The following is a 20,271-nucleotide window of genomic DNA, read 5'->3' as shown; positions in this document are numbered from 1 at the left end:
TTGTGAAATTTCTTTATGGTTTATTTATTAAAAGATTGACTTTTACAGGCTTTTTTTATTAGGAATGTTTATCCATTTGAATCGCGCTGGCCTTTCAATAAAAGCCTTTCTGCAGAAGCATAATTATAGCAGAATAGATGACTGAATGTTTGAATGTTGCATTGAAAGCACAAACACACTCCTCCTTCAGTCAGAGTGCAATAGTTTTTGGTTCTGCTGCTGTAATAAATCTCAAAAGTGAACCTAATCACAATTACTCCGTTCTTGCAAGAATATACTAATTTAAACACGGGGTTATTTGACACAGCATATGCATAAGAAAGAACATACACACACCAAGCACAATGATAACGCTTGTTTACGAAATTAAATATTTAGATGCAGTGAATGTGTCTGGAGTTTTTTTTTTTTTTTACTTAAGAAATTAAGGTTTCATTTGTACTTGTGTGGCATAATGTTAATGTTTTTTTATTCCCACTAGAGATATTGCACGGACGGTCTCCTCGAGTATAAGCACCTGTTGCTCTGGAAAGCTCAGCTGGTGCACAGCGCATGCGCAGAACCCTGTCAGTAAAATTACAACGCTCAAGCTTGCTTCCCGAAACACTAAATCATTTTTATATGTATTTATTATACTTGATTGTACAATTTATACTCAAAAGCACTCCAATGAAAAAATATTTAAAAAATAACTTGTTTATTTGCATGAATTAAAAAAAGAAGAAGGAAATATAAACAATATTTACAACATTGATTTGTCTGTCATCGTCATAGACATATAAATGGAAGCATGCAATAAAACGTTTGAATAATTAAAATGATAAAATCATTATATTGTTGTTTTTCAGGTATAAACGAAAATAAAATGAATACACATAGGCCTTGAGCTGTCCTGAAACGTGTCATACATACTCGTGGTCCAATATCACTGGTTTACTTTTGCCAGATTTGTTTTGCTACTCGCAGATTAGACTTTCCTCAACAACTCAAAATGTCAGATTGTCCTGAAAATTGCAGTTAAATTCCTCTAGCAACAAATCAGTGTAGTAGCCTTGGGTTTCTTGCCAATTTGATGATGAGTTTGTGGAGTGCCACTTGGACGCGCACGAGCTTGATGCGCTGTAACGCGCTTCCAAGCAAGCGCTTGGCACCGTGAGGTTCCCCTGATCCCGAACGTGATTTGAAATTTGTCGAACGTGGTCTGCAATTCTCAATGTTTCTGACAATGCCCAAATGTAATTGTGCGCGAATCTCAACGTCTCAATTTTAGTCAGTTTCGCGTCATCGGGAAAAGTTGGAAGCACGCTTCTCAGAGTATCCAGAGCGGAGTTCAGCTTATGCATGCGGTGCCTTTCTCGATCGTTTGCCTTCCCTCTGCGATTCCCACGTTGTCTGCTTGCTGATTTCACTGGCATCTTTTTCTTCATTCTTTTATTTCTTGTATTCTCTTCGCTGAAGGTAGATGAGCATTCTTTAGTCGCGGAGTCTGTGTTGCCAAGCTCATATTCTCTGTTGTATTTAATTTCTTGACCTTTGGTAATGTCTGTGGATCCAGACTTGATATCTAATGCCGAACTCCAGTTAGATTTAAAATTCCCATTCCTTCTTCCCGAAGCGCACGTGGATCTTGGAGTCATTCTGTAAAACACAACTGGACATCCTTAGTCCAAAGTCTCGAATAACAATCTATAAGAAACCTATCATACTTTAGATGCTTACCTCTTGCAGACTGTCTCGGTGACGCCGAAGTTCTGTGAGGGTGTTGGTCTGTCCTGTCTATCAGTGAGCAACATGCAGTCTCTTTATTCATTCCCTTAATATATAAATCAAGAGGACAATAGAGGGTGATGCGCCCATTCGTCATTTATGTCCCTTTATCCTGTCTGCGCTCTAGGACAAACAAATGGAGTCAAGTGGCCAATCAGAACTGAGACGGTCCTTTCCAAAATTTACATATTTACATTCATAGTTTCAGAAATAAACTAAGAGAGGATTTTAAAACAGGATAGAAAATGTAAGGTGAAGTTTTCTGTAGTTGTCTGTCATTTTATAGACATTTTTTCTCGTTTATATTAAAAATCATAATTTCACCACGCGAAACAGCTGCAAATATATAGTGGCATGTAACTTAAGCCTTTTTTTCCCACAATGAATGATATCATCACGATTGAGTTAATAATGGCACTGAATACGCATGAAGTTTTCTCAAACACAAGCTTCTGGAATGGGTGGGATAATGGATCTGGAGCAGGAATAGACGCAGCAGGTGACTTGGTAACCTTATTGCGTTAAAATCTATTATTAACATACGTGCTTCGGGGACTTTTTAGTGGCACTTATATAAGTAATTTTCAATAATCAGAGCTGTACATATATACTGATAAACAATATTATTTTAGTGTCATTGCCGTTGTGCGCCTTCTGGTGATACGCCTGTGCGTAAATTGTGTTGTAGTGCGCAAAACCCCGGGAAATTTATATTTAAGAGAAGAAACTGTTAAATAACGTGTGTCTATGTGTAGGAGCAGTTCCTTTGTGCAATGAAAACACAGAAAATGATGCACAATATCATTTGCAAAGAAAATAGAATGCGTGCGCACTGATGTCTCCAAATGGAGTCCTTTATTAGGTACATTAAGTGCGCGTCGTAAATATAGTCACAGTTGCAAATAAGACTTTCAACATGGTCGGATAGCATGAGTTTACACTTGGCCCCAAGTCTTGATAAATCTTAATTTATTGGAGAGACCGAGAGCCCTGTTAAGGGCGCAACATATTTACCGTGGTTCCAAAGTGTCCACAAAGGCACTCATCGCCAGTCTAACTAAATATGTATTTTGGAAGACATCTGATAACCATATGCTTTCAATAAAATGGACAAATAAAGCAAGAGATAGGGAATGTTGTCGTGCCGTTATAAAGTCCTCGAAATAATCCAAAGTAAACCAAATATTACCGCTTTACAAATAACTTTTGATGCCAGACCCATATTGGGATATCGCGGGACAGGTGGGTTTGGGACTGTCAGATTTGTCATCCGATTTTTATCAGTGCAGAGTAATATCTTGCTTGTTATGCAAAGTATGGGCAAACATAGGCGACCTGTTGCTGTGGAAATCATAGATATCGCAAAGAACATGATTTAACAATAAATGCGCCCTATACTGAAGAGCAGGTGATACCTGGCCTCGCTCTCTTGATTGATAGGCTACTTCTTCAACTGCTGCACTTTACAATCTGTTGTAGTTATTTATGAAACGAAATCTATTTCTTATTATTTTAACAAACAGAAGTACCAGGTGGGGCTTTATTTTCATCCCCAGCCTTTGTTTGAAGGGCATCTGAAGAAGGCAATCAAGGACCAAAACTCGCTGACCAGCTTTTTGCCATCCATTTGTCCCAAACTGGCAGAAAAGCTATTTAATTCTTCTCTCTTGTTCAGACGCGGAAAAGGCTGCACATAAAGAAGAAAAGGAAACTTCACCGAGAAGACAAAAACAACAACTTAAAAACATTTAATTACAACCCGGATGCCATATGTACACCTCTTGTTAAAACTCAAACAATGTCAACTCTTTTGTGTGGTAAAACGTGCACCTTTGGAGACGTGTGCGCTTTTGGAACGGTGTGCGCATCGAGACCAGAAAGATCTTGAGTACACTTCTTGGAAGAAGTAATGCAGTTTTAATGTGCTTTTGAGCTTTCTTTTAGAGTCCACCCATTGTGCTAAAACGCATATGCTTGTTATGACCGAATACACCAATTATAATTGAATAGGCAAGAGCTTCTTGCTAAAACTCTATTTGGTTTGAGCAATCGGGGGTCACCCTCAATAATTAAGCTTTGGTGCTGCTGTGAATGCGTGGGTTCAACTGCAGCTTTTCTCCAAATTGTACCCATATTCAGCACAGACTTGAATCGAATTTATCTTACTATTGCTGTAACTTGCCAAGTTTTGGGGGAAAATACATTTTCCATTGGCATGATGAAAATAGACTAAAATTATATATTTTTTTAAAAAGTAAATAAATACATAAGAGTTGTAAATAATTTCGAAAAACTATCTATGAACTTCACTGTTCTACAATTTCCAATATACGGTCTAAAAAATGCTCGGTTGTTTTAACCCAATTTTGGGTCAAATATGGACAAACACAAACGTTGGATCAAAAATGTAATTTAAAAGTTTAACCCAATGGCTGGGTTTGTCCATATTTGACCCAAAATTGGGTTAAAACAACCCAGCATTTTTTAGAGTGTATCTTTTTTACTTGTATTGTATTATGTGTAGTAGTATGTATTAGTCCAGTATATAGTTTTACATTTGTATTTTCTTTAAAAATAAAATGAAGATTTTTTTGGGGGGCACTTTTATGTCCCATGGTTAAATTAGCAGAATTTCAACTTTGTTGTGTCTTAGAAATGTTTACCTTGCTTTCATCATTTAGATATACTTTTCAAATGCATTTAATTAATATGCCTATATTTTTGTTGTGTTTTTCTCATCCCATTCCCAGACTTACAATCTTTTCCTAGTTTTATTCATCATTTAGCATAGGCCTACATGCTTGGTTACCAATATTTTTAAGCCCCACAGAATAAATGTAATTTATTCCATCTTTACCAAGTAAATTCAATTTGTTCTATTCTTTGAAGAAAAGAAAAGAACAGAAAATAAATATGCTATAATGAAGAAAAATGTGATATTGTAGAAGAAGTATTGTTTTATTTGGTCGTATATTTTTACTTTCCATAAAAACTTAACCACCCCACATCCTAACCAATGTTCATCCGTTTGTTTTCTAATCCAGTTGTCTACCTGCACTGTAAAAAACAATGTTGCTGTCTGAATTTTTTAAGTAGCCTACAATCAACTTGGATGTTTAAGTCATTTGAACCTAAAGGCCTACATAAAACTGACTTGAAAAATAGTTGAATCTTGAATAACTTGAAAAAAAATTGACAATTGCGTTAAAGTTAAAGCGATGTAAAGCGATGGTTTTTTTTGTTTTTTTTTTTACAGTGCATGGTATTATTACGAATATTGTTGGCTTCTTGACAATTGCTTTGTGCCTCTCCTGTAGCCCAAGTCACCTTGGATAACAGCAGCATCTGCTAAATACATGAATACACGAATAATACATGAAATGTAACTTTCTCTAAATAGGTAAACAAACATGTAATGACACAGACACACAAATATAAGCATTTGCATAAAAAATCGTTAGGCTACATGTGTGCTTTTAGGCAATGAAATATGTCACTTTATTTCGTGTAGGCCTACTGACGAACTATAATAAATGTAAATGACCATTTACTATATGAACGACCTATTAACTCAGTTTTTTTAAAAAGGTTAAACAATACAAGATATAAAAAAATTTACCAAAATACTCTTTCCTTTAAAAACATCAATAGCGCAATCAAGTGGCCATTCAAAGCACTGCATGTGCATAAAACCACACTGTATAAAACACAAAAGTTTGCCACTGTCGCCTTTTTTTATGAAGACAGAACAAGTAACAAACATAGCATAGGATACAATAGTATCGAAGTGTGGCATTAATTGGTGACAGGGAATCGGAAAATTAGTATGAATAAAAAAGTATGATTTTTTTTTTTTTTTTTTTACAATTTCAGAGAAGACACAGGAATCTTAAAGACTGGGATGAATTTACATACTTTTGTTTATCTATATACAATTTTACCAGCAGTATAAATAAATTAACAATGTATTCAAGCCCTCTGTTCGCATCGTTTTCATGATGTCATAATAAATGTAAACTAAATTTCAGTTGAACTTGACACCATGACAGGCTATGAGAACTGAACTGAGCTGGACGATGACATCAGTCAGACATCAGTCAGACATCAGTCATATGACATATGTCGTCACATCAGTCAGACATCAGTCATATGAGTCAGTCACATTTCTCCAGAGCGGCTATAACGTTATAGCCTAGCTATATAAATTAACTAAATGAATAACTTTTTTACAACAAAAATGAACCATCACTGAACTTAAGCTGGACTATGACGATATTTTCATTAGATCTGCTGTACAGTCGAAACCAACTTTTTTGCATGATTTTCCTGGTATAAAGCTGCTTTGAAACAATCTATATTGTAAAAAGTGCTATAAAGGGACTTGGCTTGACTTATCCAAGAAAATATTAATGCACCCCAACTCAGTAGATCATTTTTGTAAATAACCTATGATTTAAATGCATTGAATATGAATCAAGTTTACAGGCTTCATTTACCACAAAAAAGTCTGATTATTAAAACTAATTAATAAATGTAAAAATAAAACATGACATTATAAACCGCTATACCAACAACAATCATAATAAATACATACAAAAACAATATATACAAATAATAATAATAATACAGTACATTAAAATATAACTTCGCAGACTTATAATAAAAAAAGATACTCTACACACAGACCTCCCTGGAAAAAAACACGTAAACCTTGTCGAATCTGCGAATCGGCAGCAGGAGGTAGTACCTTTCACAGATTCCAACAGTATGTGTGCTGGACTAATCACTGTGATGAAGGACGTTTGCAGTATATGAAGATCAGCGAATGCGGAGTCTCGCCTGAAAGCAAATCGCGTCCCCCTTTTACTCATACGGCACTTCCTGATATAAGCTTGCTCCTCTGATTGTGTCATGCAACGGGGCATCCGCTCTCAAAACAAACCAAACAAAGATCTTTCAGGCTGTCTTCCCCATTTCTCCCGGAGTAGTTGAAGAAGCGACTTTTTCCAGACGGGGTGTAACCTTGGCAAACAAAATGGACTACAGGGTGAGTGGGTATGATGTCAATTAGAAATCAGCTGTGCTTTAAAAATAGTCTGTTCCAGCTATCCAAACAAGCCATGGTTATGTCACAACGAAAGCTTCGACTATAGAAAATAAGCATGTTTTGGTCAATCGTATTATGTTACTTTGTTTTGTACTCATACTTAATTTACCCTGAAGAGCTGTAATGATGGTTCAGTGTATTATCAGATCTATAGGCTAACTTAGGTGGCACTTTCATCTGATATAAAAAAAATTCACGTTCACTGTTGGGAATTCAGGTGATCTTATCATGTAGAAAGATTATTATCCATATGAAGTGTTGTTTTTTTAGAGAGAGAAAGTCTGGGCCCAAATGCCATAGCGTTCATGTTTATTATCATCATGTCCTATTTCAAATTTTGTGTAGCCTATGTCTTCTGTGCTGCTGTGTAAAGGAGTCACATCATGCACAGTTTGATATAGGTGAGAGGAGAGCTATTATAAAACCGTTTCTCCTTTATATAATTCTAATAATCACTTGTCTTTGTGGAACAACCAGGTGCAGAGAGGGAAATTTTATGTTTCATTGTGTATGTGTTCTTCAGAAACCTTCCTGTGACAGGCTCAAACCCAGAGGAAGTGCTATTCTTAACAAGAGTGTACAATGGGGGCGAGATCTGTTTTGACTATGGTTTAGCAGCATCTGTTGAGACTGTTTTTGGCTCTTCTGACGCTGTGTGAATGCTAGTGATTTAATGTGTGTGAATTAACTTCAGGGCTCTATGAAAGGGATTTTCACCCCAAAAATAAAAGTCTGTCATCATAATAGTCACCCGTATGTCATTTCTTATGTGGAACACAAAAGAAGATACTATGAAGAATGACAGCTTCAGTTATCTATCTATCACACACACACACACACACACACACACACACACACACACACACACACACACACACACACACACACACACACACACACACACACACACACACACACACACACACACACACACACACACACACACACACACACACACACACACACACACACACATATATATATATAGTGTGTGTATATGTGTGTTTGTTTGTTTATTTTTTCCCTAATGCTTTAATGTACACTTCTGTTCAAATGCTTGGGGTCAGTAATATTTTTTACTGTTTTTGAAAGAAGTGTGTATATGTGTGTTTGTTTGTTTATTTTTTCCCTAATGCTTTAATGTACACTTCTGTTCAAATGCTTGGGGTCAGTAATATTTTTTACTGTTTTTGAAAGAAGTAGCCTATCTTATGCTCACCAAGTCTGCATTTATTTGATAAAAAATACAGTAAAACAGTAGCATTGTGAAATATTATTAAACATTTAAAATATCTGGTAATATATTTTATATAATATGATTCTTTCCTGTGATGGCAAAGCTGCATTTTCAGCATCATTACTCCAGTCTTCAGTGTTACATCAATGTTAAACCGTTGTTCTGCTTGATATTTTTTTTGTGGAAATTGTGATATATATATATAGTATTCCTACAATACAAAGTTCCAAAGAATAGCGTTTATTTGAATATAAATACTTTTGTGTCTTTATAAGTGTATGTAGCCTACTGTCACTTCTTATCAATGTAAAGCATCATTGCTGAATAATTGTCTTCATTTCTATCTAAAAAAATTGTCCTGACCCCAGACTTTTGAGTGGTATAGTCAGTGTATATGGATGATTGCATATAAAAGCAATTGTGTATACTTTTAGCTATTTAAATTATTTGAATTAAACTAAGCTTTGTTTTGTTTTTTCATGTAGACTTCCAACTTTTACTTACTGCACTTTATCATAGACATTTTGTCTTGAGTGCTATGAAAGATAGACTGAGGTGCCACATAGCACTTTCTGTCTGATCCTCTTTAAGACGTTGGAATCATGAGCTCTTTGACTCCACAGCGGACAAACAATCAAAGCTTGACTAGAGAGGGTGTGATTGTCTGTAGTACACTAGGACCTGAAAGCAAGTGTTTAGGGGCCACCGCATATTTTTTTATAAACGTATTGATTCCAACTATACCCATCCAAGTGCTTCATGTTCTTTTATCACAATCGTGTTATCTGTCATGTTCAGAAGACTTGTTGTATAACATAGCAGACGTACATCTCTTCATCTCTTTTGCAATGTGTTTCTGCTGTCTTTGCCTTTTGCCCCTTTTACAAGATAACATAATCTCAGCATTTTATGGCACGTTATGCACTGAGAAGCTGTGTGTAGGTCTTGTTACATAAGACTGATGGTCACCGTGGTTTTGCCAAGTAAGACATGTTCCTGTATCAACATATTTTGTTGATCCAACAATTAGTCCTAACCCGTCTCCCTAACCCTACCCATAACTTCTCCCTAAAATCAGAGGGAAATGATAGGTGAATAACATTGATGTAGAAGCACCTATTCTGGTTGTAAGCCTAAACTTGACATAAAGTGTAAACTTGTCTCTCAAATCTGATTGGTTGATTGAAATGTTGTTCCATGATCAGCAAAGTACTTGGTGAAATCACGTTCACTGAATGATGGGATGCTGCTTTTAAAGATTTCGTTTCAGTGCAGTTTAGGTTCCTTATTTCACGCTTTGTTATATTTGGATCCTGAACGATGCGCCTCAGTCCTGGTCAAAGTTTCAGTTGTTCACTAACATGACCTGTTTACCTGCTCCTCTAAATCCGCTGTACTTTGCAAACCCTGCTAAACCTGTCGGAGAGCTTGTCATGGACTTAGAACTCCATTCAGGGGGTGTTGTTGAGCTCCTCCTCTCTGATTTATTCATTATCTCCTTGACAAAATTATGAAAATTAATACTTTTTAATTAGGTTTAATATGTCTAATTACGTGTCATTTATTGTGCTACATTCAAGATAATATATGCTTCTAATATAACTAGTGCTCTTTACATACTCCGAATGTAAATTATAGCTTTTAGTCTGGCGTTTGAAGAAGAAATGAGATGCTCATTCATTGCAGATTACTAGGAGTTGACATATTCATGAATATGGTTGGCTAAGACTTTGTTCTGTTGACCTCCAGGTTTCCTGCATGCTGTTATGGGACACAATCTGCGCTGTTATCAAGCAAGACCACATTGTGCTGTAAAAAATAGTGATTGTGAAATGCGTCCACCAGATATGCTTTTTCCCCACTCGTTTAAATGAGATAAACTATAGGCCATTTATAAATATGTACTTTTCAGAATAATAGACTTGAACTAGTTTTTTTTTTTTTAGGGGATTTTTTTTCTATTGCACCCATATTCTAAATGGCCCATTTTAAGTCTTTGCTTTGGGTTTTGTGCGGCCAGTTTCTCATAATGAACAAGGTGTGGTCATTTGGAACAATATCTGTGAAAGTAGTTATCTACGAAGCTCTCCCTGATTCTTGTGGCTGAAGTTAGACATTCTCCTGCCACAGTTGTCTTAAGTGTCATTAGTGAAGCCAAGCTCTTGAGACAATTAAGTATGAGTCAATTCTCTATAGTAAGTATTTAAGTATCATTTTTGTTTTTTATTGAGATTTTAATTTGCTACTAGCTGTTATTATGCTAATCTGGGAACTGATAGCCAGCATTTTGTAGTAGTTTCTGACCCTGAAGAATTTCACTAGTAGGTTGTTTATTGACTCTTCTATCAATGTTTATTGATTGATTAATGTGGCTGAGGCTTGTAATTGCTGGTAAGTAGCCAATTATTGGTCTCTGTCTTGATCTGCTTAAGATCTGGTAGGTTTCCAGCTGTTTATTGAAGTTTTGAAATCAAGTTGCCTTAATTGACAAATGACAATAACATGTCTCCTTTCCTCATGCAGAGTGCCTTGGAGGTGTATAAGGAGATGGTGCTGCTGTACATAGAGCAGGCTCGGCGCTTTGTGAATTCTCAGTGTGCTGATCTGGAGCCATGGCAGATCATTGCGACCACTTTGCTGTCCACACTCGGTGCGGTGTGGCTAAAGGGCTTCCTTTTCCAGCAAGATAGTAAGTGCTATTGATCATTCATGTCTTTGAACTTCTGAATGCATCCGGCATATTAAATATGTGGTCAGGTTTACACTACCATTCAAATGTTTGAGGTCAGTACGATTTTTTTTCAAATGTTTTTGAAAGAAGTGTCTTATGCTCACCAAGGCTGCATTTATTTGATAAAACAGTAAAATTGTGAAATATTATTACAATTTACAATAACTTTATATTTTTATAATCCTGTGATGTGAATTTTCAGCATCATTACTCCAGTCTTCAGTATCACATGATCCTTCAGAAATCATTATAATATGCTGATTTGCTGCTCAAAAAACATTCCTTATTATTATCAATGTTTAAAACAGTTGTGCTGCTCAATATTTTTTGGAAACTGTGATACTTTTTTCCCTTTAGAATTCTTGAATGGAATGTTCAAACAGCATTTATTTGAAATGGAAATCTTTTGTTACATTATAAAAGTCTTCATTGTCACTTTTTATCAATTTAATGCATCCCTGCTGAATAAGATACTTTTTAGTTTTTTTTACTAAAAAATGTACTGACCTGTATTTTGACCTGAATTTTAATGACAATGTGTACAGGATCTGGAAGGTGTCTTTTCAAGAGTCAATAAAGAAGAGAAAAATAAAAAGAAATGCAATGAATCATATAATGGTTGATTTATCAACAGTCTTTTCATAGTCATAAGCTACAGTGTTCTTTGTTACTGTGAAACAATCTGAAACATGATTATGTTGCAAGCTAATAGTAGGTAGGCTAAATGTTCATGTTGTCCCTCTTTGCTATTCATCAGTCAGGAAGTCTTAAATCAAAGTTGCAAAATGTCAAGGCCACGTGAAAATAACAAAATCTGTGGCACTTGTTTTTTTTAATTCATTGTGTTATCAACTAGAAACCAGAAATGGTTTCTGAGGAAGCTGAGGGAAAAAAACCCCCCAAACTTTTGCACGGTGACGGAGGTCTCTCATTTGTTTAATTTTACATGCCAAACTTCTATTGACTCTACGTCTAAAATAAGACATTGTTTAGAAAGTCTCAAGCATTGACAGGCTGGAATTTTGTAAAGAAACTCAGATTTGAAAAAATGTCTGTGGAGTCATTTCATGGCACATCTTCACCACAATTTGCTCATTGTTCGTGTTTTCTAGGCCTGACGTCAAGAGTAAAGAAGCAATTCTTTAAAATCATCAGAAAAATCCCTTTTGTCGGAGCAACAGTAAGCATCTAGTGGTTTCCTAGTTCCCTTTCTTCCTTCAGACTTCTCTTTCTGACTCACTGATGGATGATTAAGTCACCATTGCCATGTCTAAGTGGAAATAAAGCTTTTATCACACTTTCATAATATGATCCTGTGATTATACCAGGGTTTACTTTAGGTCATGAATCTGAATAGATTGTAATATGTCTGGTTCCAGTCAGAACCGACTGCAGGTTGATTTTGATTTGAGTCTGTCTTGTCTTCTTTATGAGATTTATTGAGATGCAACTAACCAGCTTAACATTACAAATTATTACAACCTAAATATATAATATATATATATATATATATATATATATATTAAATTAAACAATTATTTTTGTGATTCCATAAGTTTCAAGAACTGTAGATTATTTAATAAAAAAAAATTAAATTAAATTAAATAGTTGTTAATAATAATAATTACATTTAGCAATGAATTCGTTTTTTTATTTATATATATATATATACACGTTTTTTTATGTAAAATATTCTGTTTACTTCTGATGTTTTTTGTTGAAATAGATAATTTAAAATAATTTATTTATAAAAGTTTATTTTTCCCTCATTTCCTCTATCCCCTTTTCTTTTCTTTTCTTTTTTTTATGAAATATTCAGAGGTTTGTTTGCCACCATTTGTTTTCTCTCTAATCTTTCCCTCATCAGATTCAGAGTCAGCTCAACAAGGCATTGGATGACATGTCAGTGAGTCTGTGCACGCTGAAGGAAGGCATGAGCTACACCAAATACCTGCCAGCACAAGGCCTCACCCACAAACAGCTCCTTGACAAGATCAGGGAATATGAGACACTGGGTGAGTCACCTTCAGCCTGTCCCAACTCCCATCTGTTATAATGATGGAGAGCCCAAAGGCTTCAAAGATGAATCAGAAACTCTTAAAAGTGTCAGCCAGATGGTCTCAGACTGAATTTCCCCTACAGTAGTGTGGGTGCAGCAAGTTTATTCACTAGGATATAATGCAGCTGGTTTATATTACAAGTTAGTGTCCCACTGTTGTTCTGTCATCAATTTATATTTTGAATACTTGTGATTTCAGGTGAGGTAGACTGGGCGAAAGGGAAAGTGTCAGGTGCAGTCTACTGGGGGGATGAGAAGCTCACAGATCTCCTGGTGAAGGTATAATGGCCTTTAAATAATTTAGATCAATCAATCCCAAACAGTGTGTTCAAGGGGGTGTTTTTGATTTGGCTTTAACCTGTAAAACTGGACAAAAAAGAAAAGAAAAGATTAGTCTCATGATTCAGCTTATTTTCAAGAAAAAGTTTTTGTGGATCACATGCAGAATATGTGTGCTATTTGATGTCTTTGTTTCACCCAAAGTATTGATTTGCTTTTAGTGACTTTAATCGTAATATAATTATAATAATATACACTACCATTTAAAAGTTTGGGGTTGGTAAGATTTTTTAAAATGTTTTTTTTAAAGTTTCTTATGGTCACCAAGGCTACATTTGGTTTGATCGAAAATACAGTTAAAACGGCACAATTGTGATTTCAAATTAAATAATAGCTTTCTATTTAAATATATTTAAAATTGTAATTTATTTCTGTGACTGCAAAGCTAAATTTTCAGCATCATTGCTCCAGTCTTCACTGTCACATGATCCTTTAGAAATCATTCTAATATGCTGGTTTGCTGCTTTGGATAATTATTAATGCTCAAAACTGTTGTGTTCCTTAATATTTTGTGGAAACTGATGTATATCTTTTCAAGATTCTTTGACAAAAAGAAAGTCATTTATTTGTAACTTTAATCTTTACTGTCACTTTTAAATAATTGTAATGTTACTGACTCCAAATGGTAGTGTAAGAGTTAATGGGACATTTGATTTGGTGTCGATGAAGTGCTCCTTGATTGGGTTGTAGTGATACATATGACAAACAAGGTTGGGAAACACTTGTTTAGATGCTCACTTTACTTTTGAATCTAGCAAAGGCATTGTGAAACAAGAAATACATTTTCTGGATTTTGTGTTCCTCTGATTTGCAGGTGTATGGTGACTTTGCCTGGACAAACCCCCTCCACCCAGACCTGTTCCCCGGGGTTAGGAAGATGGAGGCAGAAGTGGTGCGGATGTCGTGCGCTCTATTTAATGGAGGGTCAGACTCCTGTGGCACAGTGAGTTCTTCTCACTATCTTCCCTGATGGAATAATGTGGTTGCGTGAAGTTCCAAATAATTTCCCATTGCTCACTCACTGAACTCATTTGTAAAAAGGGTTCTGCTGCATATTAATACAGTTGTTTGCACTTAAGAAAATGGCTAAATGTTTAAACATACAATGCTATGAGGATCTCATACATGGGCTAGATTCACAGAATAAGTTTTGTCAGTCCATAATTTTTTCATTAGAAGACTATGCACTGAAATTGAATTATTTGTTTTGTGTGTTCCTATCATGAAAGGTTACCTCAGGTGGAACAGAAAGCATCCTGATGGCATGCAAGGCATACAGAGACATGGCTCATGAACGTGGCATCAAACACCCAGAGATGTATGTACTGTCTCGGTCTAGTAAAAAAAATCCAGCCTTTGCAGTTGTAATGCTCTCTTCTGCTTAGGTCAATAAACAGTGGTTGTCAACCAACACTGTACTATTTATTGTGCTATTTACTGTTATTTTACTTGAAGAAACTATTTTTTAATCAGTGCAACTTAAAGGAAGTCACTTTATTCAAACTTATATTTATATTATTTGTTTTGTCTATGCTGTAGCATTGCTCCCGTGAGCGTCCATGCTGCGTTTGACAAAGCTGCACATTACTTTGGGATGAAGCTCATTCATGTACCTCTGGACAAGAAGACCATGAAAGTTGATGTGAAGGTACTGCTGTTTGGTTGGTTCACAGTAATTGGGTACATTTCTAATTCATTCAATGTTTTTGTGAATATTGAAGTCCATCTAATTTGAACGACTACTTTTTTTGACCATAGGCCATGAATAGGGCCATCTCTAGAAACACAGCAATGCTGGTGTGTTCAGCTCCTCAGTTCCCGCATGGAATTATGGACTCTGTAGCAGAAGTGGCAAAGGTAATATTTGCTTATTAAAATGGACATACTTTTGTATCATTGTATAAATTAATCAAAAATATATTGTATCACTTTTTTTCTTTTCTTTTTTTAGCTTGCCATAAAATACAACATCCCATTCCATGTGGATGCATGCTTGGGTGGGTTCCTGATAGTATTTATGGAAAAAGCGGGTTTCAAACTTGATCCCTTTGATTTCCGGGTCAAAGGTGTGACCAGTATCTCAGCTGATACACATAAGGTGAGAAATTGATAGTGAGATAAATTAATAAATAAAAATACACTACTGTTTCAAAAGTTTGTGGTCGATAAGATTTTCTTTTCTTTTTTTTGTGAAAGAAATTAATACATTCATTCAGCAAGGATGCATTAAATTGATCAAAAGAGACAAACTCCCTAATCATCAAAGAATCTTTAAAAATGCATCACAGTTTCCACATAAATATTAACTGGTTTAAACATTGATAGTTATAAGAAATGTTTTATGAGCACCAAATCAGCATATTATAAATTATTTCTGAAGGATCATGTGACACTGAAAGCTGGAGTAATGATTAAAACCGTAATTTAAAATTGTAATTATATTTACAAAACTACTGTTTCTACTGTATTTTTGATCAAATAAATACAGCCTTAAAACATTAACAAGTCTTACTAAGCCCAAACTTTTTATTGGTAGTGTATTTGAAAAAAAAGGTACTTTTTATTATTTTAATGAGTTAAACAATTATGCAAATGAGCTGCTTCTAAATTTCACAACTGATATTTTTAATAAAATATATCTGTCCAAATGTAATTGCTAAGAAACTGTAAGAATGCAAAGTTACTTTATCGCTGTGTCTCCACAGTATGGTTATGCTCCCAAAGGCTCCTCAGTGGTGCTCTACAGTGAAAGGAAATATCGGCACTACCAGTATTTTGTAGCGCCAGATTGGCAGGGAGGAATTTACGCATCTCCATCCATGGCTGGATCTCGGCCTGGAGGCATAATTGCAGCCTGTTGGGCTACTATGATGCACATGGGTGAGAGCGGATACGTTGAGGCCACCAAGAAAATCATTGGGACAGCCCGCAAAATCAAAGCAGGGTCAGTATAATGTCATTTATAATATAACGCATGAGACACAGGCAAAGTGTTGTTTTGAATGTATATCAACTGTGCCAAATAAATTTGCATGGCAGGTAACATTTACATGCCAGGAAAGACATTGTGTGCTGAAACAACATCTAAAAAAAACTCTCTTCCCACAGAATCCGTAAAATAGATGGGCTGTTTGTATTCGGGGATCCAGAGGTGTCTGTGGTGGCATTAGGCTCCGATGTTTTTGATATCTTTCGCTTATCTAATGCACTGACTTTAAAGGGCTGGAATCTCAACACTCTGCAGTTCCCATCCAGGTATGGTTAAAAAAAAAAAGAGAGAAGTGTTACATATGCAAGTTATGAAAATTAATGTATTGTCCCTGAAACAAAATGAAATTGTTTTTTAGGTATTGTTGTTTCTTAGATCATTGTTCATGCATCTTTTTTTGTTCCCTTTCAGCATTCATATTTGTGTCACAATGCTACACACACAGCCTGGTGTAGCAGAGCAGTTCATCAGTGATGTGAAGAGAGAAGTAACCATCATCATGAAGAATCCTAAGGAGAAAACCACAGGAATGGTGAGTTTTCTTTCTTTTCTATTTTTAGACATACAGTACCATTCACTTATAATTTTACTCATAAGTTTGGCTTAACAATAAAAGGTCAAAATCTTACAACTTTGAGTCGATCTACAATGCTGTTTTAATGTTTGGGGTCAGTAAAATGTTGTAATGTTTTTGAAAAAAGTCTCTTTAACAGTATTCTCACCAGGGCTGCAAAATACAGTAAATACAGTAGTATTGAGAAATATTATAATGATTTAAAATAACCGTTTTCTACTTAAATACATTTTAAAATGTATGTTATTCCTGTGATGGCAAAGCTGAATTTCCAGCAGCCATTAATCCAGTCTTCGGTGTCGCATGATCCTTCAGAAATCATTCTGATATGCTGATTTGGTGCTCAAGAAACATTTCTTAGTAATGTCAATGTTGAAAAAAAAATTAAAACCTTGATACATTTTTCAGGATTCTTTGATTAATTGAAATATCAAAAGTTTAGTCTCGTCTTAGTTTATTGGTAGTTAGTTTAATGCATCCTTGCTAAATAGAAGTATTTAATTTCTTTCACTAAAACAAAAACATCTTACTGACCTCAAACTTCTGAACAGTAATTCCTATACTGTTGCACTCCTAGATGTTGACCAAATTCACTTTTAACAGATATATTTAAATAGATTTTTGTCCAATCAATAGTGCAAACTTCACATTTCGAGTACTTTATATACTATATATACTTGTTTTCTGGCAAAATGGCCACTTCAGTCAAGTTATACATGTATAATCTCATCTAATAACACACAATGAAATTACCATTGTAAACTCTCCTCTTTTATGTCGTAGGGAGCCATCTACGGCATGGCCCAGTCCATTCCTGACCGATCGATGGTGACCGAGATCTCACAGGGCTTTTTGGACTGCCTCTATAGCACTGAGGTGCCCAAGATACAGAACAAGCCCCACAAAAACCATAAGAACCACATGAATGGCAACTCCAAAGTGCACTGAGATTAACTGCCAGGGTCTCCACCCTTAGCTGGCTGAAGGGATGCTCACCACAATCATCTAATCATTCATTTACTTCATTCAGTCGTCTATTTACAACTAACTATTTTATGTATAAGCCATAGTCACCTGATATTTTGGGATTCGTGACTGAGGAGTGACGGTATCCTGTCTGTAAGACTATGGAGACAGCTGCACAAGTATCTATGTGAATCTGTGAAGGGTCTGGGATATCTTTGTCTAATTTTGGTGAGCAGTGAGTGCAGATTTACTTCTTTCATTTCTTATTTTTATGACCGGTGCACACCATATGTATTTGATCACACTCCCAGTTATTTTTGGAAGTGTTTTCTGACACTTAAACCTCAGGATACCAGGGAATAATGTTGTCACAATGTTTTAACATCTGGATTTTTCACCGACAAACAGTTTGGACAATTTCTGAGAGTTAAATAATGCAGATTAGGATCAAATCCATAATCTGATCAACATGGAAAAACCACAGTGTTAGTTTTTTTTTTATATTCCCAATATTTTATTCTCAATAGAAACTTCAAAACACAACAGACCATTTTAGAATGGTAGGGCTGCTCAGGTAAAACCTATATTACAAATGTTTAGTTTTATTTATTTAAAATTCCCCATATATAGCAGACATTTGTAGTCCAGTCGCAAAACATCCACCTTATTTAAAAGATATCTCACTGTTTTTAAATTACCTGATATCAGGGCAAAATGTAACAAACCCATTGACCATGTTGTGTAGTCAATATTACCTGGTTCAAATTCCCATCCATATGGGTTTTTAATGACCACATTTTACCCTATCTACCTCAAATCTATTTAAAATAATCGTAAACTTAATCATTGATTGTTTCCCTTTTGTCTAAATCCTGAGAAATGTCACCTAGGTGGACATTTTGATCACAAGTCAATGCAATGCCCCAGGTTATGGTTTTCAGAGAGTCAAAGTTTTTCACAGTATGGTTTTCAGGTTTTCAGCTGTCTTTCCAATTGATTCATGAGTTTTCCTTTGAGTTATATTCGTGTGTTGTATTTGTTTGGTTTCTTTGTTCCAGCTTAACTCAATTGAATGACAGCTAAGCCCTGGAACAACAAGAAGGGAAATTAATGTGTGCATGAAGTCAGTTATGAGGAAGTGATGACATGGTACCATGAAAACATCACATCAGATCTTGTCAGCTATATAATCCCATAAGCATTTATAATATTTGTGACCACTGTGTGTTTTTTAAATATTTTAAATCACTAATATAATGTCTCATTTCAATGTTTTTTTTTTTTTTTATTCAGTAATTTCCATGTACTTTTTTAACCTCTTTTGGGGACTCGAGTAGGAGGCAGGATAGTTTTTTTCTATGATACTACTGTAGTACAGTGTATTCTCAAGAACTGTAACATGCCTTAGGCTAAGACATAGATATGGATTTTTGTCTTCAAAGAGTTACCCTTCTTGCTTAAATGAAGCATTTTAATGTCATTATGCAATAATCTGTAATTACTGTAACTACTGAAACTGAGGCACCTTGATCTGAATATTTGAAGCATTACATGACCTCTATGGTTATGGTTGTATGAAGCACAAAGCTAACAGCATTCACCTAAATGCCTTTCACAGTTGTCAGGGTGTGTGCTATTAGGTTAACATAGTAGCTAAATCTGCCTCAGGGACTAGGCCTTTACCACATCATGCAATCCTTTCAAGTTTGTCCTGTAACTTTTTCATGTCCCCAATATAAATTAATAAACATGGTCCTAAAAGAAATAAGAATATTCTGGTTGCATAATATATCTACTTTATACTAATTGCATGCATACTTTAACAGTCATGAAATTCATCAAAAGTAGAACCTTCTCAGACATGTGATGTCAGATGCAGTAGAGAAAGGCTACTGGAAGGACAGTGTAAGGCCCAAACAAAGGAAGAGGTACTCTCTCTGAGAGTAATGCTTAGAAAAGTGCAAATCATATGTGAAATATTCTGTCTGTCTACAAAGATCATTTTCCCCATGAAATGTGAGAAATGTAGTGAAAGTACAGACTAGAATATACCTTACAGTCGATCTAAATTAGTTTAGAAAAAGTACAACTGCATTTTAAAAATAACAAATTTAATATTTTGCAATGTATATATGCTAGGAAACTTGATGGTCATACATATTTGGTATATTAAAACATTTGTGTATTGTCAATTTTAATTACTTCATTAATAGGACACTTATTATTCGAAGAAAACCATTATTTCCAATACAGGCCATGAACCCTTTATGCCTTTTGTGTAGGTTTTTTGGTTCATGCATTCTAGGGTTACTAAACATCACTAAACCTTGTTTTTTTTTAAACAAAAACGCATCTGTCGATCACACAGAATACCTGTATTAAAGTGCAAGATCCAACACTACTACTGAATGAAAAATAACACACTGACTTGAAATAAGTTTTTAAAACTTGAATGCTAAAAAGTAGTACGATTTTTCAATCCAAAAATGCTTTTTAGGTCCA

General features: G+C 35.2%; 2 protein-coding genes across 2 annotated transcripts; one reads left to right on the top strand and one right to left on the bottom strand.

Moving 5' to 3' along the window:
* Positions 1-986: 986 nt before the first annotated feature.
* On the bottom strand, positions 987-1,843 carry neurog3 (neurogenin 3; the record flags this gene model as incomplete). Its single annotated transcript, XM_079635336.1, has 2 exons — positions 1,720-1,843; positions 987-1,638 (listed from the first exon to the last, which is right to left on the bottom strand). The coding sequence occupies exons 1-2, from the start codon at positions 1,791-1,793 to the stop codon at positions 987-989; spliced, it is 726 nt and encodes a 241-aa protein (XP_079491462.1). The 5' UTR covers positions 1,794-1,843.
* A 4,714-nt stretch (positions 1,844-6,557) lies between these two features.
* sgpl1 (sphingosine-1-phosphate lyase 1) lies at positions 6,558-20,174 on the top strand. The gene is made up of 14 exons (XM_079634194.1): positions 6,558-6,814; positions 10,635-10,800; positions 11,955-12,022; positions 12,710-12,857; positions 13,101-13,180; positions 14,055-14,183; positions 14,470-14,558; positions 14,780-14,888; positions 14,999-15,097; positions 15,192-15,338; positions 15,946-16,184; positions 16,349-16,495; positions 16,641-16,761; positions 17,587-20,174. Exons 1-14 carry the CDS (start codon positions 6,803-6,805, stop codon positions 17,749-17,751), a joined length of 1,719 nt encoding a protein of 572 aa, XP_079490320.1. The 5' UTR covers positions 6,558-6,802; the 3' UTR covers positions 17,752-20,174.
* The last annotated feature ends 97 nt before the right edge of the window (positions 20,175-20,271 follow it).

Source organism: Phoxinus phoxinus (genome assembly GCF_949152265.1).
Source record: "Phoxinus phoxinus genome assembly, chromosome: 14".
NCBI classification, from domain to species: Eukaryota; Metazoa; Chordata; class Actinopteri; order Cypriniformes; family Leuciscidae; genus Phoxinus; species Phoxinus phoxinus.
This window is presented reverse-complemented; position numbering and strand designations above follow the sequence as displayed.